The sequence below is a fragment of the Drosophila pseudoobscura genome, chromosome X (genome assembly GCF_009870125.1).
Source record: "Drosophila pseudoobscura strain MV-25-SWS-2005 chromosome X, UCI_Dpse_MV25, whole genome shotgun sequence".
NCBI lineage: Eukaryota > Metazoa > Arthropoda > Insecta > Diptera > Drosophilidae > Drosophila > Drosophila pseudoobscura.
This window is the reverse complement of record NC_046683.1, coordinates 62,839,237-62,866,569: the sequence shown is the minus strand read 5'-3', so window position 1 is coordinate 62,866,569 and position 27,333 is coordinate 62,839,237. Positions and strand designations below refer to the sequence as shown.

At 46.3% G+C, this 27,333-nt stretch overlaps 1 protein-coding gene across 1 annotated transcript in view; it reads left to right on the top strand.

Annotated features, from left to right (window-relative positions):
• olf413 (DBH like monooxygenase olf413) overlaps window positions 1-27,333 on the top strand; it is a 126,764-nt gene that overhangs the window by 85,326 nt on the left and 14,105 nt on the right. Inside the window, exons 4-9 of the mRNA XM_001352854.4 lie at window positions 13,545-13,829; window positions 14,164-14,349; window positions 15,554-15,749; window positions 21,363-21,532; window positions 21,642-21,804; window positions 23,633-23,768. Of these exons, the coding sequence (XP_001352890.4) occupies window positions 13,545-13,829; window positions 14,164-14,349; window positions 15,554-15,749; window positions 21,363-21,532; window positions 21,642-21,804; window positions 23,633-23,768 (1,136 nt within the window). The remainder of the gene's footprint in view (window positions 1-13,544; window positions 13,830-14,163; window positions 14,350-15,553; window positions 15,750-21,362; window positions 21,533-21,641; window positions 21,805-23,632; window positions 23,769-27,333) is intronic.

Here is a 27,333-nt window from a genome sequence, read left to right as displayed (position 1 = left end):
GGTGGGTGGTGGAAGGTGGGATGGGGGCTCCACTGGGGCGAGGGGGTTGGCGAGAATTAATAATGTATTGTGTGCAGAGCCATTTGCAAGGTCTGAGTTTGGTTTGTCCGGGGAACTTTGAGGTCAGCGCAAGGCATGATTTGCCATGCACTTAAAAATTTATTAATTGTTTGCGTTTCTCCAGCTACTATTACCCCCTCCCATCCACCCAATCGCGGTAACTATCCACCGAACCCAAAAGGCACTCCAGTCACTGTCTTTCCGCGTTTAGCGAGCGGCCATTGTGCAAATTAAAGCGGAAACTTGCTAGGGGAATGAATCCTTCTAAGGGATACTCTACAGCGAAGGGACACTCCATGGATAGCACGTGTATCATTGGACCGATTTTTTCGAAAATTTCCAAATTTAATCTGCTCATCGCATAATGTTTTCACTCCTTGGATTTTGTGCCACTTCAAAGCGCACTGAAGCCAGCCATATGGATTTATCAGTATAAGCCGCTCAAGTGGCATAATCATCACGAGCCACCCCTCGGGATCTCTGGATCTCTGGCCCATTCGACCCGCAAGGTTATCCAGAAGGATACTCCGAGCGGGAAAACGGAGACTGGGCCTGCATTTTTAATATACCAAAATGAAATTTCCAGCTGTTTAAGCGCATAATAAAAAAAACCCTATTTTAAATAACTTGCAACGATTTCAAGAATTTTTGTTGGGTCCCTAGTCAACCCTGCTCATTCCACAGGACACAATTTTCCGGCGAAGGTCATAAAAAAAAACGGAATAAAAAATGGCATAAAGGGAAAGTTAGAGGCCAGCCAGGAGGCGGAGTCAATCAGCTGCTCAACCTTTCAAGCGCTGCCAATGTTCAATTAAGCGTGTACAATAAATTCCCTTCCGAGCCACAGCCGAAGTCGAGGCAGGAGCCTGAGCCTGAGCCGGAGCCGGAGCCACCCCTATCGATGGGACGTACGTACCAGATACAGATACGAGTGCGGGCACGAGCATATGTGCGGGGAGGCATTATCTGGGCAAAAGTTCAAAGTTTGTGTCTCGACAAATTCTCCTATAAATATAAATAAAAAAATACAAATGTTTATTTATATAATTAATTGTATCAGTCGGGGCGCAACCCTTTGCTCTGTCCCCTTTTTGTGTTCATAAATAAATAAAACTGCAAGCGGGAGCGGGGGCGGGGGCGGGTCCACAAATGCACGCACCGTATTTTTATTGCCCGAAAGAGCGGGAGGAGGCGTGGGGGGTATAAACCGCAAAAACGTCAACCACAATACAAAAATTACAGCCACTAAAAACCGCCATCGACGATGGCGACGATGCCGCCGTCGACCAAGTTGAAAAATATCAATCGATGTGGGTTCATTTATGTGTAATGAACATTAATGAAGCGCAAAGAGCGTGACTAATAACGAAATTACCAATTGGCCAAAAAGAGTCAAGTCCAGAGCGGACGGGCAGGACAGGACAGATGACGTCAGGAAGAGACTGTCAGCCTCCACTCCCCCTGTGGCAGAGGGAAAATGTTCGGAAGAAAATCTAACAAAAACGATGGCGCATTAAATGAAGGGCAAAAAAAACCAAAAAGAAAAACGAGTGGGTAAACGAGGGAAAAAGATACAGAAAGAACTTCACAGAGAGAGAGAGAGAGAGGTGGAATAATAAAAGTCTGGGCATAAACCATAAAATGCCATTAAGTGCGTCATTTCAATTTGATTTCAGATTCGAGATTTTGGATATTTCCTTCCTTTCCCCCATGAAAACTTTTGATAATGTAAAAGGGGGAGTGTGCATCGCATCTTTCACATTCAAAAGTTTTCTTTCCATTTTCCATCTCCCATTTAACTGCCGGTCAATTTAAATATTTTTAATGATTTCCTCTTGCTATGCCACAAAAGTTCTGCAATGAAATATGACCAGCGAATAATCAGCAGCGATTACGAAAAGGATTCTCACTGCCAGGAAGAGATTGAAATACATTTATCACTCAATATTCAGCAGCCCCCTCTACAGCAGCTACTCTCTACGTCTCAGCTGTCGTCTCGATGATTCGGGACTCGATGATAATGAATGGATATTCATTTATTTGATATCCACCATACAATTGAAGCGGAGCGCGACTTTAATTGAATTTAACCGAACTCTCTCTTAATTGCTGGAACGCCCACTTCCAATCATTAAAATGTTTATGGGTGCCAGTCTCCTGTCCCTACCCCCTCTTTCTTATAATAAAAGAGCCCTCCGTCTACACAAAATTGTCATTAAGTATCGCCCATCCACTCGGATCCATTTGAAACTTTTCACGAGAATTGAATGACTGAAACTTTGATTTAGATTTATGCAACGTAATTGAGTAATTACAATTTTTAATTTCTCATTGACTTTCATGTTGATTACTGGCTATTATTATTCTCATTATTTGCTTAGGCAGAAATAAACAGCAACAACAACAAACAAAAAAAAAGAGCAGAAAAACAAAAGAAAAACTCATTTAAAATGCAAATTTCCTCTCTAAGCCTCGCAAAATTATAATTCAACGGAGTGAATGAGAACGAGAACCAAAACCAGAACGAGACCAACAACATTCCACACCGAAAGTGACAATTAACACTAATTGTCATTATAATAATTTCATATTGTTATTGTTGTTGTGCGCACTGCTCTCTCTCTATCTCTCTCTCTCTCTCTCTGTTGTTTTTGTTATTGTTGTTGGGGTAATTGTTTAAGCTACCACGGCATTTCCCTGTTCCGACAATTTAAAATGCAAAAAAAAACAAAAAAGCAAAAGAGCAAAAAAAATGCAAAGAGAGTGGAAAAATTGTGGAGTGTAGAAGAAAACTTTGCCCGTGTGAAGTTCTGTTCGAAGCCTGTTGAAAATATTGTTTTTAATATAATTTATGTTCGTGGCACGGGCACGGGTCTACAAGTAGTTCTGTAATGGAATTACGGCCCTGTATCGTGGGGCCCGGCCATTTCCCACCCGGCCAGCCACATGGCGCTACAATTTTTGCTATGTGTTTATTATTTTAACACGAAACTTGCACTCGAGCCAGGCCAAAGGTTGAGAATGAGAATGAGAGGTTCCGAGGAGTTTGCCCCCACTTGTAAACAGTAATTTTTGCCCATTAATGGTGGGGCCCTAGTCCGGCACCCGACACACATTCTGATATATACATATATACATACATACATATACATATATGTATTTGTATTTGTATTTGTATATGTATTGTTATGGCTGTTTTCCCATTGGAAAGTCAAATGGGGAGAAACAAAAAGGCAACAAGTCAAGTCGACAGTAATTTTCAACACTTACAAGCTGCGCTAAGGACCCCAGGACCCCAGGACCCGAAGGACCCCAGACACCCCACCAATGGCCATTGCAATTTCCACATCCACATCCACATCAAAAGGGGAGAATTCCTCAAAACGAATTCAACGTGACAGAAGGAAATTCTTACACAAAACATATCAATAGGGCAAAAAGCCATTTCTAATGGAAATGCTGGCGTTTCGTATGAGAAAACGTTCGGGGGAACAGACAGAGTGCCCCTTCTTGGCGCTGACGCTGACTTTAGTGCAAAACCGTGCCATAAACATGAACACCCCAAACACAGAGCCATAGCCAGAGCGAGACCCAGACCCAGACATCTCTCTTACGGGTCACATATGTGTGCACTTTGTCACGACATAAGCTCCAAACTGCTATACTTGACGGGAAATGGCAGGAAAGGGAAGGGCAAGGGAAGGCAGAGGGAAACCGGGGGGACACAGCACAGAACGCAAAAACCGAAAACCAAAGCACCGACTTTTATAATGAATTATTAGTGGAGTGGTCAGGGGATCGTAAGGGGCGCTGCCTGGTTGCTTCTCGTGTGGTGTTTGCGGGACTTGCGGTTGCAGCGCTTGGCACTTAAAAATTTAATAGGTCCTGCAACAACAACAACAACAACAACAACATCAAAAACGCCAGCAACAAGCCAGTGCCCCAAAAAAGTATGCAACGAAATTTTAAATTGATTTAATTTTTGACATATTTTTAGTTTCTGCTGCTCCTGTGGGTGGGCGGCGGGGTCAGCCAACTGGAAATCCTTTGGCACTTTGTTAATGCCGAAAGTCACAAGAGCGTGAACCAAACCGAAAATGGTTAGCCTTCAAACCAACTAAAAGCCAAGCTAAGTGCACAAGGTGGTCCGAAAAGAGCATGTGAGGACGCACCTTTCCTCTTACAGAAATCCATTAATGCAGTAGCAAAATCTCAAAGAACCAAAAAATTATAAACAAATCTTCAAATAAGAAAAACTATCCCTCAATTTTGATTCCTCTCCCATTTTTAATGGAACTTCCCGCTCATTACTTTTGGACGTGTTTGTTCCTGTTCCTGTTCGGTTTTTTTTTTTTTCTAGGAAAACCGTTTTATGTTGATTGCTTTGAAGCGCACAATGGAGTTCTCCTTCTCCTGGTCCTGATCCTTCTCCTGCTCCTGCTCCTGCAACCCCCGCCTAAGAGCCTCTTTTCAAACACAAACACACTCATCCTAGACCTAGACCACTTTGCACTCGCACGGGCACTGGCACTGGCACTGGCAATGGTCGAGCTGCCAAACAAAAATTGCGCATAATTCCTCAGTAAAAGTTTCGAGTTTTTGCCAGCCACTCCACTCCACCAAACCGAAACTCCCTTTAGGAAGTTCTAAACGATTTCAGAACAGTACCAGGACCAGGCCCAGACCCAGACCAGGGAGAACTCAACATCGTCATCGTCATCGCATCGTCGTATATTTGTCAAGCAAATGGAATAACCGTTGCAATTGCAACAACGTCAAAGCCAAACAAAAATGTTATTTGCCGCTTTGCCCAAAAATCAAGTACACAACCAACCAGCAGCCAGCAAGAGGCAGAGGCAGATGCAGAGAGCCATGTGGATTTTCATGTTGCCTTGTGCCCGAAAAGTGGTTGGGCACCGGCTCCCCCCATGAGCGAAGCGAGGAGTACTACATATATGGTGTGGGGAGCGGACCGAGTGGCGGACTCCTGGAGTGGTCGCATGGGTAGCGCGCATAGTCGCTTTATTAAAGTTAAAACCCAGCATTGTCCCTTTTACACATGAGTTTGCCAGTTGACGAGCTACGAACGGTCCGGGTACGGGTCCGGGTAAGGGTACCGTATATGGCAGCCTCCACTTGTATAAACTGCAAAGAGATTCGCGTATTTCCAGATTAATTGCAGCGGCAGTACACTCTCCAGAAAACAATCCAACAGTGGCAGGGTAGACACTGGGCTGCCAAATGATTTGGCAGAGAAAGACGCACTGATCTCCACAAGCTTCCAGAAACCAAAGAATACCAAAGGTTTTCTAAGCGATTCTTTGAAGTATATTTTGTTCCAGTTTTTCCCAGATATCAGTGATCCTTTGCGATCTGTTCACATTCAAGGATATTCGTTTCGTAGAGTATTTTTGCAATATGCTCGCCTTTGCTAGTGGCCCCAAAAAACATTTCCCTCTTGTTGCGCTTTATTTTCGGACTGTGATTTTCACGTTTCGCGCTCACAAGTTTGCTTTCCCCGTGCTTTCTGTTTTCACCCACTACCCAGTGGGTGTGCGTGTGTGCGCTTTTGTTGTTCTGGGAGAGGGCTCCCCGCTCCCAATCCCGGTCCCGTTCCCGAGTCGTGGAGTGGTCCCTGTTGATGGTGTTGTGGCACCACTAGAAGTGCATGCGAAACGTGCACGCTGCACGGCCAAAAAACCCAAGCACAGGCCCAAATCCAAATCCAAGCCCAGACCCAGACCAAAACCTAAAGCAACAGCAGAGCAGCGGAACAGCAAAAGCAAAAGGCAAACCGAGGCAACGCAATGGGAAACGTTTGTTTTAATGCCCTAAAGCGACAAATATTGAAAGAGAGAGAGATAGATAGAGCGAGATAGATGTGACAGCACCAGGGCAGAAAGAGACGGCGCGATGCTGGGACTGCTGCCATACTAAACACCAGTACGGGATTTTACAGCCAAAGTAATGCAATGACAAACAAAGCAGCAGCCCTACAGAGACAGAGTGGAGAAGAGAGAGAGAGTGTGTGTACGAGAGAGGAAGAAAAACTGCGCCGGGATCGCCCATTTTTGGCCGTTTTTCCATCCGACAACCGTTTTTTGAGGTGAGTGGCAGTCCAGGGCAAGGGTAAGGGCCATAAATAACGAGCCGAGAGTTGAGTTGCTTTTCAACGCAGCAGGCTATGGTCGGGCATCGGTTGGGCAGAGCGGGAGGAAAATGAACCAGGAACGCCCTGTCAAATGCAACAGGGCCAGGAAAAATGCCCAAAAAACAAGCAACAAACAACCATCAAAAACAAAAACCAAAAAGCAAAAACCAAAAAGACGAAGAGGTGGAAAATCTGCGCATCCTTGGAGCCAAAGTAATTAAAGTGGCAAACGTTGACAGGCCGAGGGCCACAGCAAAAAAACAAAAAAAAAACACCAAACAAAACTCTAAAATATTTAAAAAATAAAAACAAACAACAACAAAACTCTATATAGAAACCACAAACTCTGTATATGGAAAAATCAACTATGGCATGACCCTCCTGCCGCCTCCTTCCCTGGCTTACCGAAAGTAGAGCTGTTGTTTATAAAAATATTAGACCACATATTGAGGGGAGGAGTGGGAGTAGGAGTGGGAGTAGGAGTGGAAGGGAGTGGGAATGGGAGTGGGGTGCTCCCAGTGGGCACCCCAGCAGGACGCCATAAAGTATGCAATAGTTTTCGCTGTGACCTGTGTGTAGTTATTTTATTATATTATTTATGGTCAAATGGCGAAGTAAACTTGCATTTTTTGCCCGCTCTTTTCGCTCCGAACAAACTCGGTTAGTGAATTCATTTTAAGCCAAGTGAGGATACGCCATGCGCCAACCCACCCCCTAGGGTTATGGGCTAGGGGTTATGGGTAAGTGGTAAGGGGTTAGAGGGGCTTACGCTCACATTCTGATGTAAGCCAAATACCGCGCTAGTGACCAAAGCAACCGCAAAGTCCGAGAAACTAAGACACACATTCACAGGCACACACACACACGAACAGATACGGATACGGATACGAACACGGATACAGATGCAGATATAGGAACACACAAAAGAACCGCAAAAAAGTGGTCAGTTGGCCAAAAACTAAACGAAATGTAATAAAGCAACGGATATGCCAGTTTGGCTTGAACTCTACTCCATCTCCATCTCCAGCCATGTCCATAGCCATGTCCATAGCCATGTCCATGTCCTTCCAGTGCCAGGGATCTGGAGGATAACTACTGCAGCAAACACAATAAATGAATATGAATTAGGCAACAAGGAGAGTCGAGGTACGAGCAGAGACAGAGACAGGGAAAGAGAAAGAGAGTCGAGTCCCAACCGAAAGCGGAACAGATACAAATGTGTTGGTAATGGTATCGTATGAAGGGTTTCAGCCCCAAACCAACCTTTTAGCCACAAATACGAAAATGTGTTGAATAACTTGAGTGAATGGAAATGTGAATGTTCTTTGGCATTTAGCTTGAGGGAATCTGAATGTTTTCGCTCCTTGAAAGGATTTCATAATATTGAGGACTGGGCCAGTGGAAAATGCAGATAGAAGGTGCATAGATTCTTTGAGATACTAGTTAGAGTACTCTATTTTCTCCACTCAATCGTGATTGATTCTCTAGGAGCACACTTTACTAACTCCTCTTTCGGAGCGTTCTTTACTTAGCTTTCACTTATAATTTATTTTAGCCATAATTGCAGGTTTATTTGCTTGGCCAGGCACTTTCCTTTTGGCCCACTTGAAGGCAGGAAGCTCCTTGTTTAAACTTTTCGCTCAGCTGCTCATGCTTATGAACCATGGACCATCCCCCAACTGTTTCCGTATATGCACATACATATGCAACGTACTCGCATATACGTACGTTGCAAATTTGGATATATTTGCTGCAATAATTTAGACGGCATCCCCCATCATTCCCTCTCACGAACACATTTGGTTGGCTTTGGCTTTGGCTGCTGCTTCTGCAGCTTCTGCAGCTTATGCTGTTGCTGCTGCTGCTGCTTTTGTCCACTGATGAACATTAATTTTCCACACAGTTTAAACAACATTTTCATTTACACAAATATTGTACGTGAGTGAATGGGGAGGATGAATGGGTTGTTGAGTGAGTGGGTGAGTGGGTGAGTGGCCGAGCGAGGATGCTGGACTCTAGTGCGAGCAGAAACCTCATTAGATTTGTTAATTTACCAGCAAATCCTGGAAGCACTTGCACCTTGAGGAGCTAAAATGGCCAATGGCCTTTGCCATCTGCAATAAATAAATCAAATTAATGTCAATTGCCACAACAAATGAATCCACACATCCACACAGGCATCCGTTTCGAGACTATGCAGATGCCTCAATTTAATGAAACAAAAATCATTAAGCCACTTAGATAGCCAGATAGCCAGAGATAGAGCCAAAAACGATTACAGAGTTAGGCATATTTTGTCCGGATTTGTTCTTCTTCTATTTCCTCACCTGAGCCTGGACCTTCAGCTGTGTCCAATGTCCAGCCAGGAGTCTGCCAGGCCCAGGCCCAGACCCATGCGACTGTCAACAATGTGAAAGGATAGGCGCCTGCCGCCCACTTTGGTCAAGGCAATCAGAAGGCCTGACATGGCAATAAGATTACAACAAAAATTGGCTGAAAGGGGAAAGCAGGTGGGTAGTGGCTGGTGGCCTGGTGACCACTTTTCCCTATTAGTTATTGAAATCAGCTGTCAGAAAGAGTTCCAAAATTGCACAAGTGCCACTGCCTGCCTATTGATGATTGAATTGGCATACATGCCAGCTTAGAGAAAGCCTCAAGAATGCACTGGCAGAAATGGAAGGAAAAGATGCCATGCCACAAAGAATGTCAAGATTCGTAGGGAAATTTCCGATGCAATTTCCCAGCCATCCGAGCTGCATATCAAATTGATATTCAATGTGCTTTTGTGGCGAGTGTTTCGGAGAACAGCCAGCACCAAGCAGCAAAGAGAGCAGAGCAGATCCCCCGACAGGCACTCAAAAAAATGTCCGACGTGACCATGGTAACCTGTTCCACACAAACACACACAAGCATGGAAACAGAGAAGGACATTGTACACATGTATGCAAAGTACATGGGTTTCTGGGGAACGGTTGATTTGATTGCTGTCCGAACGAGAGCTGCAGCTGAAGGACCTCTAGAGCGTTGCCAGTTGCGAGTTTGAAGCTCAGCTGCTGCTGCTGCTGCTGTTGCTGCTGCTGCTTGGAAAAGTTTCAACAATGCAACTCTTGCCTCTGCCTCTGCCTCTGCCCCTGCCACACACTCAAGTGCGAATGTGTGTGTGTGTGTGTGTGAGAGAGTCTTGTGCTGCTGTTGCATTTGTTTGTTCTGTTTATAATTCAATTGTAAATGCATTTCAATTACGTGCACATTAAACTGGAGCCCAGCCACAGGACCCACAGAACCCACAGACAAAGTTTTTTGGTGCCGGAGCAAGGACTAAGACTTGACCACTTGGCCAGAGCCAGGGCCAGGGCCAGGGCCATTACCATGGATGGCCAGAGCAGAGCATAGTCCCATTTGCCAGGAAGAGCGATCCCAGAGTCTGGAGCCAACTTAGAGAGCGGAACACGCTTCCCATTTAAGGACAATTGGCCCATTATGAGAACGCGTTGAAACGGCAAAATGAAAGTGGGCAAAAAGCAAAAAAAGACAATGATAGAAGGAGAGGAGAGGAATGGATGGAAATGGAGATGGAGAGGGAGAGGGAGATGGAGTCAGCGAATGGCTAACAATGCCATTAACAACTACTACAAATGGCCCTTGAAGGTGCAATGTGTGAAAGACTAACCAGGAAAGAGTTTACGGCTCAAGCAAAGGAGAAGCAGAGGATCAGGGCGTAAGTCCCCGCACTTAGTGTTGTATAGCGTTCTAAGCCGTCAAGATAGTGTGTTAGGCAATACTTTGAAAGCTCTTCAACAGCTCAACGTGAGCTTACAAAATGAATTATCTGCTAAAAGAGTGTTCGGGAGCAATTTGAGAAATCAATTAGTGTTGAAGAGAGTTTAAAATAGCTCAGCTTTAGTGTTAGGCAGCACTTAAATGCGAGTAAATTCAGTATTTCACCCTTTTCCAAATACCAAATAACGAAACCCAAATCCAAATCAAATCGAATTCAGCTACATCTGCTACATTGTTAACAGGGTTTAATGGAATGTGAACTGGGCCAAAAAGTCGTTTTGGGCCAAACCCAAACCATCCCCGAAACAGTACAGCCAGGGTACAGTCACGGCCAGCGAAACCTGCCCAGTCAGAGGTTAAATGACCTTTGGAGTGCACTTAACCAGGCAACAACATTCAGCCAACCGTTCGAGGCTGTCGTCCCTGCTGAGCCCCGAGCCCCGAGCCCTCAGCCATGAGCCAAGAGCCATGAGCCATGGGTCCTGAGCCCCGAGCCTGCCTCCCTGCCTCACAGTGTGTGTTTGCTGCAACCCTCGCAAGTTTTTTGGGCCGTAACCAAAGCCACTCTAATGAGTCCAAGTCCGAATTCGAGTCCCGCCGCATTCACAATTAGCCTTAAAGTCCTTCAGCTCCCCGCCCCACTCAAAAGTGTAACCTGTAGTGTAGTCTTGACCACACTGCAAGTACCGCACCGCACCCTTCCACTATCCCATCTTCCACCGTTTACCATCCACCTTCCATCGTCCTCGTCATCGTCATCGTCTTTGGCAATTAAGCCTTGGCCGACCGTTGACCACGGCAAATGACCGCAGCCAGTTTGCTTTCATTAATTTTTGGTTGTAATCCTTGCCGAAGCTTTTCATTTCATTCCTCACAGCTGCTGCTGCCGATGCTCCTGCTCCTGCTCATGCTCCTGCTCCTCTTCTGCTCCTCCTCATTGTAGTCATCGTAGTCGTCGTAGTCATCGCCGGGAGTCGAAGTCGTCGTAGTAGTCCTCGTAGTCATGTGTGGGTCGTGCGTGTGCCATAGTTCGGTGCACACTTTTTCACACTTTGTTCATGGCATAGTGGAGATAGTGGGGGATGCCCTGTACTGTAGTTGTACTGAAAGGGTTAGCCGTGTTTGAGCAAAGAGAAAGGAAAACTTCAAAGCAATTTTCAATCATCCGAAGAGTTACAATTCATTAGGGGAGACTGCTTCTGCTCCAATAATGAGAGCATTTCTAGTTTTGAAACTTTTGCGGAATTGTTATCCCCATCGCATCCTCATCGGAACACCCCCTGGAGCACACAATGGCACCCACTTTTGCTTTGACCACTCAACCGTAGGTGGCCCTGCTTTGATCAACTCATCCATTGTCAATCCTCTCTCAGCACTCAATGCAAAATTAAACTATTTACAGGTCATTCCCATAGTCCTGAGTCGGATAGGCCATTGCTGGGGTAGCGCTGTAACGGCCTCTTTTTTTCTTTGTTCCCTGACTGACTGACCGTTGGGTTTTTTGCCACAGTGGTCATGTTTTTACATCTGGGCCATGTCCAGGCCCCCCCAGTCAGCTTCGTTCGGTAGCCTCCAACGTTAATGACTTTTGTGCTGCGCCTGTCTCTATGGCTGTCCCTGTCCTGTCTCTGTGGCTGTCCCCCTGTCCCCCTGTCCCTCTGTCTGTCCGTCTGTCTCCTGGCCAAATGTTTTAAAACTGGCCAACAGAGTTTTTGTTGCTCTCTGCCCCCGCTGTGCGTTCCGTTGTTGCTCTTGGTGTTGATGTTGTTGTTGCTGTTATTGTGGGTTGTTGTTACTGGCGATTGCCGGGCGGTTAGTGCGCGCGTTTGCCACCGCCCGCAGTGTTTGCCAGGACAACCAGGACAACCGACTCATTTGTACAGGTTTTTTACACACTCTCTCTTGCCCTCTCTTTCGAGAGAGAGAGAGAGAGAGAGAGAAAGAGAGAGTGATGGTGATGGTGGGGAGGGAGAGTCATGCTGTGGAGAAAGGGAATTGTTAATTAAAGTATTGTCTCCTCGTTGCTGGCAAAATGAACAAGTAGAAACAAGGACTCGTGGCCCTACTGGAACTACCAGTACTCGTACTACTACTACGGCACGGCTCTTCCTGGTGCCGCTCCTGGGCCGTCAATTGTCGAACATGGTACTCTACAGTTCCACTTAACAGCTACAATGGGCACTTTGCCACAATGAATTCAAATGGATGCCCCCGACGTGAGTTTTTTCTCCTGTTTTTGCTCCTGCAGCACACACACCCCCGACACTCCCGACACCCCATCAGGGGGCTACATACATGTGTTGTTATTGCTGCTGCTGCTGCTGCTGCCACTGCTGCTGCACACACACGTGGACATGACATGAACACAATGACAGCTGACTGTTGGCTTCCAAAAGTCCCCGGAGGCGTACAGTCTGCAAAGACAGAGAATGAGAGTCAGAGGTGAGGCGGAGTCGGAGTCGGCAGCGGAGTCATAGTCAGACCCGAATATGGAGAGGAGACGGATACGGGCCCGTGATTCTTGAATAAAAGCTTTAATTTCGGGGTTTACCAATTAAAACTACGTGGCCAAATGAAAAATACATACGAAGCCAAGCCCCACGTCCCTGAATGCATAATACAAAGGCGGAAGGAGGGGTTTCGGGTCCCTTAGGGAAATGAACGAGAATCTGGGGAAGGGAAATTCCCTTCGTACGGTGAGCGGGGGCAGGGGCAGGGGCAGGACCCCAGCACTTGAAGTGTAAATTGGCTGGCCAAAGATGCAATTGCGGCGGCCACGAGTGAGTGCAAATTACACAAAAGCAGCAGAAGAGCTCGTGAATGTGATTCGGGGCAAAAGTACAGTCTACGGTCTGCCAATGAAGTTTGGCAACGTGGCAACGGGACTTCAGCAGCTTCGGCCAGAGCTACAGCTACAAAATTAATTTGTTAAATGGGAATTAAATAAATGAAATGCGGTCAGTTAGAGTCGAGTTTTGGCCAGCGTAAGAGGATCACTCGAATAGTAATGAATGGACGAAAGACTCTGGACCCCCTCCTCCTCCTCCTCGTGTGTGAAGTGCGGCAACGTAGCACCATTAACACACCATCGACAGTGGCCCCCAAAAAATGGTCAGCAGCTGACCAAACAGCCACCTGGCCGCGGTCCCAGCTGCTACCTCTCCTCATTCATCCTTCATACTTCATCCTGCATCCTGGATGGCCTGCCCACAGGCAAACATCCTCGCTTCCTTCCTGCTTGCAAGCCCGAGCTTCGCTTCTCTCCTTTCGTTTTTTCTGTGTACTTCATTTAGCAGGGAATCCTGTTCCGTCCCTGTTCAGTCCCTGGCCAGACAGTGCATCCGTGTATACGTCAGCAGCGACATTATTGCTGTTGTTGCTGTCCTGTCGGTTGTTGCAACGCCATTATAACGCCATTTTGACCCCACCAAACAACCACCCTCCGACCGGACCCACCTTGGACCACCTTTACCAACTAATTTTTTACACATTTCTCATTTTTCAACCCGCCATTATCCGTGCTTCCTTTTGTTGTTTCGCCCCCTCTTTCCAGAACGACACGATGCGCCTGCTGTACATGTACCACGCACAGGATCCGCCGCACGGCTCTGTGCGACCGGGCACCCTGCCGGACCCGGGGCGTGCCTTCCGCCCCTACCGCCCCATGGTGCTGATGCAGCGCGCCCAGCTGCCGATGCCCTCGCCAACGCACGATGAGCGCGTGCGAGTCCTGGAACTGCGCAACGAGGATGTGGAGCTGCCTGGCGGGGACACGCCGCTCTTCTGGTGCAAGATGTTCAAGCTGGAGGACATCAATCGCAAGCACCACCTGATCCGGGTAAGGCACACGCTTCTGTGGCCCCTTTTTCCCTCCTTCCCTTTTACCGCCGCTGCAGGACTAAGCGTTATTAAATACAATGCATAATTAAGGCCAAGTGCAGTGGCATCCTGCCAGTGGCTGTAGCTGTAGCTGTCACTGCTGCTCCAGCTCCAGCTCCCGCTGATGCTGCTGCTGTCTCTTGGCCTCGGCATAACCAAATTGAAATATTAAAAATTTATCCCCACTCTCCCTTTCTCGCTCTCTGTTACCAACAATGCACTAACCTTTGTCTCTCTCCATCTCTCTGCCGACCCGCTCTCGGGTCGGTTCATTTTCTTTTCATGGCTGGCAGTACGAGCCGATTTATGATTCATCGTCCAGCGTGCATTACTTGCAGCACATAACGCTGCACGAGTGCCAGGGCGCTCACTCGGAGCTGGAGGAGATGGCACGCGAGCAGGGACGCCAGTGCATGGGCGCCCGATCCATACCGCTGGCATGCAATGCCATTGTTGCCTCCTGGTCGCGGGGCAGCGAGGTAAGCATTCGAACGGAACGGAAGAAGAAACCCCTTACCCTCATACCCCCAAACCCAGTTCCTCCCTGACCCTACTCCATCAGCCAGCCAACCCCCTTGCCTTGGCTGGCACTATGCTACCCATCTCGTCATAACCATAACCATGCAATATTAATTTAACCTTCGCAAATGCTTCCTTTCAACACGAAGAAATACGTAAAGGAAGAGCGCGGGTCGGGAGGATATCCGACCAAAGTATATGCCCTTAAACTGGGGAGCTCGAACTTTCGTTTACACAACGTGATCTAAAACTGGAAGCTTGAACTAAAACTAAGTTCGAATCTAGATCCCCCCTCGATAGAAATTATAACTGAAGCTTGAAGTGGATGTAAAAGTCAAAAAGTAAGTCCTTTCCGCGAAGCCAAGCTAGGCCGGAAATTTTAATGGAATTTGTTCCCGATCTTGTTATTTGTTAGAACTGATACCTTCAATTGAAGCTAAAAATCATTCAAAAGTATTACAAGCATTCCATAAAGTACAATTTAAACAGTTCCAAAACCCATAATCCAAATACGTTCAACACTCCAGAGGTCTTTCCCTCGTAGTGCAATACAGAACATCTTCGATCTCTTAGTCCGGACAACCATTTTGAAAAGGGTATTCCGACAGAAATAAATACCATTGGGCCCTGGCCCCCTGACCTCCAGCCTCATGGCTCTTGTTTTTTGGAGAAGCTCCGCTCAGGGCACGAAAAAAAGACAAGGACAGAGACAGGGTTTTCATAATTTCATCAGAAGAGCGCCATAATGCAGTGGCATGTTACGGCTGCTGCTGTCCGCCAGGGGGCGCTCTGCAATGCAATTGAATGGCAATGAATAAGATGGGATTGCAACTGGGACTGAGGCTAGCGCTGAGGCTGAGGCTGGTATGGTGTGGAGTGGAGCCTCCTCCACTGGCTGGCTGGATTTAAATTGCACATGGCCGTGGCATCAACTTCCGTCCGAGCCAGGGCCCCAACCTATATGCATATACACATGCCCATACATCCCAAAAAAATAACCATATCCATACTTACATATACTCGGACGAGTATAAAAACAAACACACCCCATAACATACTCCTACCGTACCCTACCCCCAGCTCCTTTTCCATTCCCCTTTCTCCTCATGTTTTTCACTGATTTTTATAATTTTTTGGTCTCTCTCCTTTGTGTGTCTTTCGCAGGGCTTTACGTATCCACACGAGGCTGGCTACCCGATCGAGTCGCGACAGGCCAAATATTACTTAATGGAGACCCATTACAACAATTTAAAGCCCGACTTTGCCCAATTGCACGCCCGACAAATGGCGGATAATTCGGGTTTGAAAATCTACTTTACGCACGTCCTGCGACCAAACGATGCTGGCATATTGTCAATCGGTAAGTTACCCCCAAAAACTCAAAGGGGGGTTATCTCTACAACATATACATACATACATATGTATGTATATGTACATATGTATATATATCGGGGCGGTCGTGTGTCTGGCGTGTGTTATAGGAGGAGTGCAGCTGCTGCCCTTTTGTATATTTTATGCGACAGAGAGATGAGGAAGCGCTTTCTATATGCAGCTCATGTCATGCAATTTATGAGATTGCCAGAGTGGACGAGAGACGGGCGAGGGGAGAGGATAGAGGGTAGAGGGGAGAGGGGAGACTGGTGAGGGCGACTGCACTGTGGAACTGTGGAGTGGCATGCCATGCAGTGTGGAAGGTCTAACCACATTGGTGGGGCTAGTAAAACAAAAGCTTATGACTTTGCCCAGCTTGTCCAAATGCGGTTTAGCCATGTATCTATGTATCTATCTATCTGTGTATCCATATGTGTGTGTGTGTGTGTGTATATCTGCAGATACAATACCAACAAACAAAAGAATACATCCAGGGAAAAGGAGAAGTAGCAGCAGCAGCAGCACCCGCTTCCAGACAGCAATTTAACTACCTTTTATACCCCCCACATAAAAGTTTATATCGTCACAATTTTTAATATGTCTGACAGACAATGAAAATGGTTTTCCATTCTTTTTTTTTCTCTGCCGCTCCAAATTGCTTACAAATAGATTTTAATTTTAAATTTTTGGCGTACCATGGACACGGGGCCCTACACCTGCACGCATCTAAATCAAATACTCGGAAATTCTCGGTGCCTGGCATGTGTCTGAATGAAAGTTTTCCCTGCCAAGCAACTAAATAATTCAAACATTCGAAGGCTGCGACTAGTCGTATGATTGCGGGTAGGTTGTGCACTCACTGCTGCAGCGAGGGTGGCCGCAAGAGTTGGCGAATATTGTCGAATAGTTTGGGAAGTAATTGAGTGCCAAGTGATTCCAGCCATAAACCTTTTTGTATACCCTCAAATCAGATGCTATCAAAAAGTATGTGTGGATTATATTCTATAGCTTCTTGATTACAGCGATCGATAGAATTTCTTCAATACTAATTCAAATATATTCCTCGCTAAAAGAACTAAAACAAAGACCATATATTACATCTTTTGGAACGTCAAATAACACATCAGCTGTACTCCTTCGAGAGTAAACTTCAACTTCCTTTTAGATAGAATCTTTAAGCACGAATATCTTAATCTACTGCTGGAAAAAGCCATACTCGTAGCTTCTGGAGCTTCCTCCTCTGTCCCGCCTCAATAAACATATTTTCGGAATTATCCACCAGGTGAAAATTTCTCTGACTCACCAATCGTCTCTCGATTGGAATAACCCGCAAAATAGCAATTTACAAGCGCCAGTCTGCCCTTCCCCCCATCCATCTACCACCATCCACCACAGCCTAAGCGCTTTTTGAGTACTTCTCAGCCACACACCGCTGCACCGCCCACTTAGAAGGTTCGAGGGTGGGAACACCTGAAAATTCTTGGGGGGCGCTCAATTTTTTGTTTCGATATTCATTGTGTGGTTCGTGCGAAGGCAGCGGATAGGCAGAGGATAACTAAAATACTAATTTCACTTTAGAAATTATTTTCTATTTTTTTCGTGGCTGTTTCTTGTGTTTGTTTTTGGCATTTTGGTGAGTTGGGGGGTTGGGAGTCGGGCAGGACCACCCACAAGGATATAGATCCTTGTGGTTGTTGCAGTTGTTCTTATTTCACTTTTGCTAAGAGTCACGCAAACCAATATAACTTTTTCCCCGACCGCACAAAGGGAAAGTGGGAGGGAGACATGGCAAAGCGCTAAATAAGGGGCAAGAATAAAAGGAACAAGCACTGTGCCAGGTTCTGGGGCAGACATACATACATACACACACATATATAGGTTTTTTTTTTTTGAGTAGGTGTTGCCAAAACTTCCGGAGTAGAACGCTGAGGCACAAAGAGAATGAAACAGAGAGAAGAACGAGAAGTGGATTAATACATCTTGATAGGAAAATACCATTTGAAAAAGTCGAAAGAAGCAGGAGCGAAATTGTCGGTAGATTTCATGGGCAGGAAAAGCCGATTGGCTGTGGGTGGGCTTAAGGGGCGGCAGTCGGCATTTGCTATTGAAATATTTAATTGGACACACACACACACACAGGCAAGCACAGGCACTCACAGATACAGATACAGACACACGCAAGTCAATAAATAAAAAATGAGTAAAATCATGAGGCAAAAAAATAAAATGTTTCTTCTGGTTTGCTATAAATTGAATTACGAGTGATGCGAATGGATACGCGGAGGAGTCGGGGTCCCGATCGGGGGCTAAAGCTCTCTCGGGTCCCACACTCGCATAAGTAGCTGCGAAATTGCTACGTTTCCGGATTCCATTCCCTCCCGCCGCTCGGGCACGCTCTGGCTGTGTGGCAAAATTTAATTTCAATTTAATTGGTTATTGATATAGCGCCCTGGTGTATGCAACGGAGCTGTGATTAATGTTGTGGCTTGGCGAATTTTTATGGCACCTTGGAGATGAGTGAGGCAGAGAAACGAGCAAACAGGCAGCCGGAGAAAGAGAGAAACGAAACAAATGAGGTTGGGACATGTTAAGCCCCTGCCTGGGGCATTGTAATCCCCCACTTGAAGCCCATCGAATAATGATTTTGAGGGAGATTTGAGGGGGGATCATTATCATACCTTTCCAATATAGGCCTATACCTTGTACTTCCCAGCTTATTGTAGATATTTTTGTATTAAACGAATGAAGATCGGTCCTCTAAAAAAAGTTTTAAGTGAGATAATTTTTGCCTATATTTTTCCCATACATTTGTATGAAGAAAGCTATTCAAACACCTTTCCTATGCGCCTATTCCTTGCATATCTGGCATGCAATTTTCAATTCCATCAAAACTCTTGTCAGGAATTTCAGTTTACAGTTTCAGCCACAAAATGATCGCCCAAAACCAATAGCTTTTAGGCAACTGTTTCTGGGTCTACACTATATGAGTATATCTGATATGATCTGTGCCTTTCATAGACCCTCTAATCAAATTGTTTCGTATGCCAGGCGCGAGTCTCGCTGTCTGAACTGACGCTTTTGACACAAATTGCCATTTAAAATAATTAGAAAAGTTGCAATCGGACTGCATTTGTGCATTCTGCCATTCGCTGGCTGTCAGCATGCAACTGCCAAAAAAAGGAAAAAGAAATAAAAGCAGTACCCAGAACCCGCGATGGCAGCGTTAAATATCGATTTGGAAAATATGTGTAGTTATGAATTGCGAGTCCTGTCCCCCTGTCGCATTCTGGGCCAAATCAAATAGAAATAGAGCCGTTCTCCCTCCGAATTTCCCGCTCCTGGCCATGCCAGCAAATTTCGTCATGCTTCGCATGGCCAATATTGAATTTTGATTTAATGAATGGAAATTGGCAGCAAACGCAAGGAGAGAAATAGAGACAGAGCAGAGCCAGAACCAGAACCAGAACCCGAACCAGAAATGGAAATGAAATGAATCCCAACGAGCTCTCCAATCTGTGACAGACAACCATTTCACCGTGAGATAGATAAAGTGAGAAAGAGAGAGAGAGAGAGAGAGATAGAGAGGGGGAGGGGTACGGGGCACGGGTAGAGCTTTCTATGGCACACGTTCTGATAATATTCAAATGGACCTGATCGAATTGAAAGTTAATGGAAATCAATTAAGGGACAGCCACAAACTTTCCGCAACTCTTGTCTAACTTTTCCGATCGAATTTCCCGAGCCCGAGCCAGAGTCCCTCCAAGAAGCGATAAAAACTTGGCCGAGGCTTACATAGAACTCGCATGAATTGTAACTTTCAATTAAATTGATGATGGAGAGTTTTTCTATCATAACTTTCCCGTTGCCCCATAGCAATGCCCTGCTGGGACCAGACCAGCAGATTGATTGATTTTCCTCGCGTGACATTTTATAAAATGACCAAAATGCGAAAACCAGGAGGGAAAACTTTTTAAAGCCAACACGGCATCGTTTTTGCCATTTTTGGGTAATTGAAAATTGATTCCCGGCCACATGACAAAGCCAAACCCGATTCAGGGGCGACTATGAAAATTAATAGAAATAATCTCCACTGCACACAACCAGAGGTAAAATTTACATATATCTACATATATGTACATACATATGTACAAAGACATACATATGTATATATATACTAGTTTACACCACCGATTCAGCGGCTGTCCCAGGAGCGGCAGTGTGTGAAAAATGCAATTGATTACGTAAAATTTTGTTAAATTTTGAGCTGGCGAAAAAAAGTCCACAGCTCAAAATGGATATTTTATGCAAACTGTTTTAAAGTTAATATTTTTACGTTGGTTCAATGGGATTATAGGGGATAAACCGGATCGAAAAGGGGCGGACAAGAGTATAGGTCAATGGGGGCATGGCATGGTAATTGGAAAAAAAAAAGGATTTAAAGAATATTTAAGCACAGATTTATGAGATCCACGGAAAAAAAGAGCAACACCGAACAGAAATGAATTCAATTGGCAGCTGAATCCAGAAATGCGCTGCTCCTCCGACAATGCCAAGTATTTCCCGCGAGTATTTTGATTGGCATACTATGGCATACCCCTCCCCACCCCTCCCGTGCCATGCGCTACCCATCGAGCAGAGCCTTTCGTGGCATACTGCGAGCCTCAGAGCCACTCCCCACGCACAACAATTGAAATGCCATACAGTGGAGAGGAGCAGCAGCAGCAACAGAACAGCAGAGGAGGATGGGGAGGCGGCGGAGGCGGAGGAGGAGGAGAAAGAGAAACAAATTTATATGTAGCACATGAATTTCAAATATTTTTTCAACATGGCAGGCGACACGCGGCCCTAATTGAGTGTGGGCGGAAGCGGGGCGGGGGAAAGGGAAGTATATTGCCCGAGGCCAGGGCAAAATGGAGAACATGGGGGTCCTGCCCCGGCCTGCTCTCTTTGCGTATGAACAATATTCCACAACATTTAACTAATTGAGCCAGCGAGCAGCAAACATACAGAAAAAAATCTGGGTCCTGTCCCCCCAACAGCCACCCAAAAATCCAAAAATTCAAAATTTGATTTGTGAACAATTTCTGGAAGAACAGAGCAGGGAAATGTCCCTAATTGATAAATGGCGGATGAGAATGAGGAGCATGACAGCAGGGGACCATAGGAGCATGGGCGCATGGGAGCATGGCAGCTCTTGCGACTGCATTGACAAAGTTGTTAAAACATCAAAAGCAGCAATTAAAATGTAATTACACGTTCTGCGACAAATCGAATTAAAAAATCAACGTTCAAAGTTAAATAGAGTGTCAGTGGATAGAGCCAGAAGGGCGAGCCAGGAGCCACGAGCCGGGAGCCGGGGACCACTGATGAGCGATGATAACGAGGTTTGGGGTTTTGCACATTCCACGTGTCGTGGCAGGGTCTATCAGAGTGTATCTGGGGGTGTGGCAGAGGAGTGTGCCGGGCCAGACGCGTGGGCGTACAACCATTAACCACGGGAGCTTTTAGTCAGAGCTCTTAGCTGCCCCTCCCCCGACGAACCGTTAATTAAAAGCGCTGAAACGTTTCTGAGCCCCGAATTCGAAATTTTTGCCTTTCGCAGGAATGGACCCCAACTGGCGACACATTATCCCGCCGGGCCAGAAGCGCGTCTTATCGGAGGGCCAGTGCATTGAGGACTGCACCGGGTATGCCTTCCCCCAGCAGGGCATCAACATATTTGCGGTGATGATGCGCACCCACCAGATCGGCAAGGAGGTTAAGTTGCGCCAGGTGAGTAATGCCCCTTCCAGCCCCCAGTCACCACTTCTCTACTTGCTGTGCAAGACATATAAAATGTATATGCTAATGAGCAAACTTCTGGTTTCTAACCCCATGACAGATACGACAAACCGAGGAGCTGCCGCCAATTGCACACGACAGCAATATAGATGTTGCCTATCAGGATTTTCGACGTTTGCCACAATCGGTGCACTCCCTGCCCGGGGATAGACTCATCGCCGAATGCATTTATGACAGTTCGTCACGAAAGGCAATTACCTTGGGTAAGTGCTCGGGGGAGTATATAAAAGCCACCCACACACATACACCAACACACCATCACACCCACCCAAGCAACAATAAAGATTGCAAAAAATTTGTAGCAAGTGAAGAAAAAGTCCAAACATTGTCGTGAGCGAAAAATATTCTATGAAATTGCCGATGTGGCATGGCTGGATGGCTGGAAGGTTGGATGGTTGGGTTGGTGGTTGTGTAAACAGGCAATGGCAACGGTGAGCAATCGTCGTTATGACACATTTAAATCAGCCAAACGATATGCGACAGGAGCGCCAGACAGAAGACTGGAGGATTGAAGGACTGGGCGGAGTCCGGAGTCCGGACTCCGGACTCCGAACTGAGACCAGAACGAATCGCTGCACACGATAGCTCAAGACAAAGGCGAAAGCAATAAAGGAGCAGGAGCGGGAGTGAAGCCAGTGAAGACAGAGGAGCAACGTCATTGTAAAATACATAAACCAAGAGACTGAAACATTTCACTTAGCACACGGGACACGGGCGGGACACGGGTTGGCAGGCTGGCAGGTGTTAAAGCGGGCTCTGGCCGATGTGGGTGTTGCCTTGTCCTGGTCTTGTTGTGACAGCTGCTCAGGACTCCAGTGAAATGGGCAATGCGGAGTACAGCAGAGGCACCCAAAGAGAGGGCCAGGGCCAGAGGTTGCTGTAAATGAGATTGGAATAGCGAAAGATGGCAAAATGAAGCTGCCACAACAGATAATCATAATGGAAAGAACTGATTTTAATAAAAGTGCAAATGAAAATGGGATGATTAGCGCATAGAAAGTCACAAGGCTACCGTGAGAATCGACTATAACGAACTGAAAGCACAGGAGAAAGTGTAGATGGAAAGAGGCAAGCGATTGATGAACTGGTTCCCACTGGTTCCAGAATTTATCACCGAGCCTGAGTGTTCCCCAGAGATCGACGAAGCTTTCCTTTCAGTGCTCCATAAATGCTCAACAGTCCACTACACAATCAGTGCCCTGCACTGCACTGCCCACCTCTTAACGTTTTCCAGTTCCCAGTTGAGTCGAAAGACAACACCTAACGTAAATTTGACTTTCTTGCTTGCTTGCACAAATTCAAACACAATCTACACAATTCAGCAGAAGTCTAGAAGGTAGATGGGAGATGGAAGATGGCAGGAGAGGAGAGGCAGACGACAGGGCAGGGTGACAACGGGTCTCAATAGAGACACAGCGAGTCGTAATAGACAAACGTAACGATGTTGCACTAAAAAGAATGGGAACGAAAACGACAACGAGAACGAGATAGATCCGTAGACAGTGAACAGTGAGGCAGTCAGGCGTGTGCTCGGGAAATATAAAGCTTTTCCCAACTCAAATAAAGCAAGAGGCAGGCACCATACTGTACCATTCCGTTCCGTTCTGTTCTGGCTGTTCTGTTCTGTTCCAAGCCATCAACATCAACGTTGTCTCCGTTTTTTGCAATATTTTTATGATGGCGCCTTGGCTGCTTTACGGCGCTGCCAACTGCATCGGCCGCTTAATTTTGTTCTTTGTTGCAAGCCAGCCATGCCAACTCAAGCCGAAGGTGCAACTGCCAGTACAATGGGGGATGGGATGGGATGGTCTGGGCGCCGATGGAGGTGAAGGGACTAGCCAGGAAATTGTCCTCAACTCTCGTTGAAAATTTGTTGCATTTTCTTGTGTGTGCGCTCTTGTCTTGGAGGATGGGTTGATGATGGGTGGGTGATGGCTGGGTAATGGGTGGGGATTCATTTTGCTTTTGTTTTTCACAGCTGCATTTCTTATGCATTTCGTTTTCTTCTTCTCCGTTTCTCCGCCCGCACAGGTGGCCTCACCATGAAGGAAGAAAGCTGCACAGTGCTGACACTCTACTATCCACGCCAGAAGAAGCTGACAACGTGTCACTCACTACCGAGTCTGCCCACAGTGTTGCATTCGCTTGGCATCGAACAACTGGCAACGTAAGTTTCTTTTCTTTCCACTTCTTTCTTCTCATTTTCTTCTTTATAAATGCTGTATGGTTATGCCTGAGTTTACCAACAGTTCCCAGTTTCCAGTTCCGGATCCGTAGCCGTAGCCGTATCCGTATCCGGAGGCTAATGAAAATTGACATGTACCGGAATTAAGAATATGTATCAAGGCAAGCCGGGAAACTTCAAAGGGAAATGAGCTGCACTGTACAGTGGGGTTTATCGAATAAATGATCACTTGAATGCCAAGCGACAGACAGCACGATTCAACAGAGCGTGAACAGAAAGTGCGTTCATCGTTTATCGATATACTGCTGCAGGTGCAGTTGCAACACTAAAAACTACATAGAACTATTCTCTCGCCGAATCAATTCACTCACCATTCACATTCAATTTGGACCCATTGTAGCTCCGCTCCTCTTCTTTCCGGCTCTCAACCTCCTGCCGACCCACTCGACATTGCCGGGACCTTGCCTCTGTTCGTTTGGCTTGTGTATAAGGAAATTTGGTTTATTCCTCTGTTGACTAAAGTAATTGGTGATTTAATGATGTTGTTGCATAACCAAATCACCTAACGAACTCACAGTGGCACTGCCACAGACCCAAAGAGGCAGAGAGAGGTAGAGAGCGAGTGAGATTCAAAGTCAGAGTCAGAGGAGCAAGCCAGCAGCCTGAAGAGGCCAAGAGGTCGGGTCCTCGGGTATTCTCAATTCTGAAGTATTTGCCTAACAAACAATCGGAAAATGAACTGTGCACTGCAAACTGCTTTTCTCCTTTCCCATGCCCTCCTCTCGGGCTCTGCTCTAATTGAGAATTGTGAATGTGGAAAAATAAATTACGAGACAAGCAAAGGCAAACGCTGTAACCCCGGAGTAGTGAGAGGAGGGACCTCGAAGGAGAGACCTCGAAGGAAAGACCTCACTTTTTTTTTATTTAGAAAATATTGATTTCTATTAACGTCAAGTGCTAAATAAACAGGCAAGTACGGAGTCTGGGAGCCAGTCAGCCATCAGCCATCACTCAGCCGTCAGTCGAGGTCCATTCAGTGCCCCCCCAGCACTTGACTGCTGAATGGCTCTGGCCACCAATTGGGAATGCAGCGCCATGGTCTAGGATAAATCAGCTCGGGGCCACATAAATATTGTATTAAAGCGTGCGCTAAAAATTAGTCGAAATTAAACCTGAATGGTATTTGGGGGTGAGCAGGATGGATGGCGGCCAAGGACTTTGGTACGCTCTATTAATCACTTCCTATTGACACAGGGCCAGGTCCGAATCGAATCGAATCGAATCAAGCCAAATCAAAGATAATTTTCTATGGTTTTCCGTCTCCTCCACACCTCTCCTCTCCTCTACACCGCAGAAAATCAAAGTAAACGGCATAAATAGATTACGGTTAGGGGAAGAGGAGGAAAGGTAAAGAAACGGAAAACATGGCCACGTAAATGAGTTAAGAATGAAGGGCCAATGGGCAGAGGAGAGGAGAGGTGAGGAGGGGAGTGGAGTGGAGGGGGCTGTGCTGAGGTTAACTGTAAAGGATTGCCAGAGTTAAAAGTGTTAGTTAGGTAAATGCGGTTTGATTGGATTTTTGGTCTGATTGGGGAATGAGAGAAGAGCGTTTCTTAACGATAGAGAGGTTTCGCTCAATCTTTGATTATCTTCAGCCATTTCTATATACTATATACCTCAACGATGTAGATCTATATGGTTAGGGTTATGAAAACATTCAATCGGAACTATCAGAACGTAATAGAGGCCAACATTCAATATGCCATACCACTTCTAGATCATATCATATCCTGTCAAATAATGTCCCATTTCATGGTACAATCGCTTCTATGTAGAAACGCAGAACACAAACCCATCATCGACTGGCATTGTCCAGTGCCCAATGTAAGTGATTGTGAAGTGAAGTGAAGGCCCATGACCTCCCTCCCATACATGGGCTTTTTGTCCAGACAATGTCCACTTCATGGACTCCATATATACACATGGTGGCGGGAGACGGGAGAGGTGAGGAGGAGGAAGGAAGGTCCTGGTGCTGGCCTGCGTGTACCGAAAATCGACATGAATTGATAAAGTCATTTGCAATTGTCTGTCGTTATGGGGAAACACCAGGGCTCAGGGCCCAAGGCCCACAGCCCAGAACCCAGAACCCAATACACAGAACCCGAGTTTCGGGCCTCCTCGATTCGTTTCGTCTCCGTTGTCGTTGTTGTTTCACGCGCTTGTTGTTGTTTGTTTAATACAATGGGCTCCCCCCAGCCCCATCCACATTCACATCGCCATCCCCATCCCCTTTGCCATACCCGCCGCCCCCACGTATTCCTGCTGTTGCTATTGTTGTTGTTGGCCAGTTATTATGGCCACTGCAATTTTGTAGCGCTTAATGTCCGGCTACGGGTCTGAGCCCCGGCTACGGTTACGTCTGGGTCTGCATTGGAGCCGAGGGGCAGGGCATGTCGGGGCGGGAGGTCCTGCAACCGAAAGTGCGAATGCGATATGAGGATTAAAATTCATAATGAAAACCCCCGAAACGACAACAAACGGATCGAATCAGGGGAGAGGTGGCCAAGAGGATGACGCTGAGCGTAGAGCCACAATAACAACTCTCTGGGACCCATCACCTCTCGAACAATGAGGGGGGCCCTAGCCGTGTCCTTCTATTTGTTCCATGCATAAGAGTGTCTATTGATGGAGCCCGCAGATGAAGCCGCATGTTGTGCGCTTCAGGTTTAATTAAACAATGATAGAAAACGAATAGAAACATAGCCATAACCGCATTTCACATGAGGCTGGACAGGTTCAGAGATTCAAAACTATTGAAAATATCTGAATCACTTCCAACGATTCGACAGCTTAGGTATGCTCTCCACCTAAGTATACCTATTCCATAAGCACTCCCCCATTGAGAGCACCGCAGCTCAAGAATTATAAAGAACCAAATGAATCTGCTTCAGTGAATAGCCAGTCCAGTCCAATTCAATCCACAGCCACCGTTTAAGCCGGTGCTCCATTCAGTCTGTTAAGCTTGGCAAATTTAAGTAATTTCCAGTCGAAAATTGATTGTTTTTATCTTTGGTTCACACAACACTGCTCATATATTATTCGTCCTGTGTCGACTCTGTTCTGATTCGGCCTGCCACGTTGAATGATAAGCTAATGATGCACACACACACTCGCACCCACATAGACACAGAAGCAGCAGTAGGAGCATCCAAATTGAGGCTCAATTGGTCTGCAACTAATGTAATTATAAGCCACTTGCAAATGCCCCCGACCAGCATTCACATCCACATCCAAATCCACCCTCTCACCTGCCTCCTCTCCGCCGCTTTCTAGTAGACTACGCATCTGACCTGTGATGCTTATTGTGGTTGAAATTCAATTTAATTTGATACGCACAGATTTTCGGTCAGTGTATGTCCGTACTCCCCGGTGAAGGGGCTTCCAAAATTGTTTGCAGTTCAACTGCGGCTCAATTGACCAACACAGAGCAATATCCATACCCATAGCCAGAACGAGAGACAGAGACCGAATTCGAATTGCACTCAGA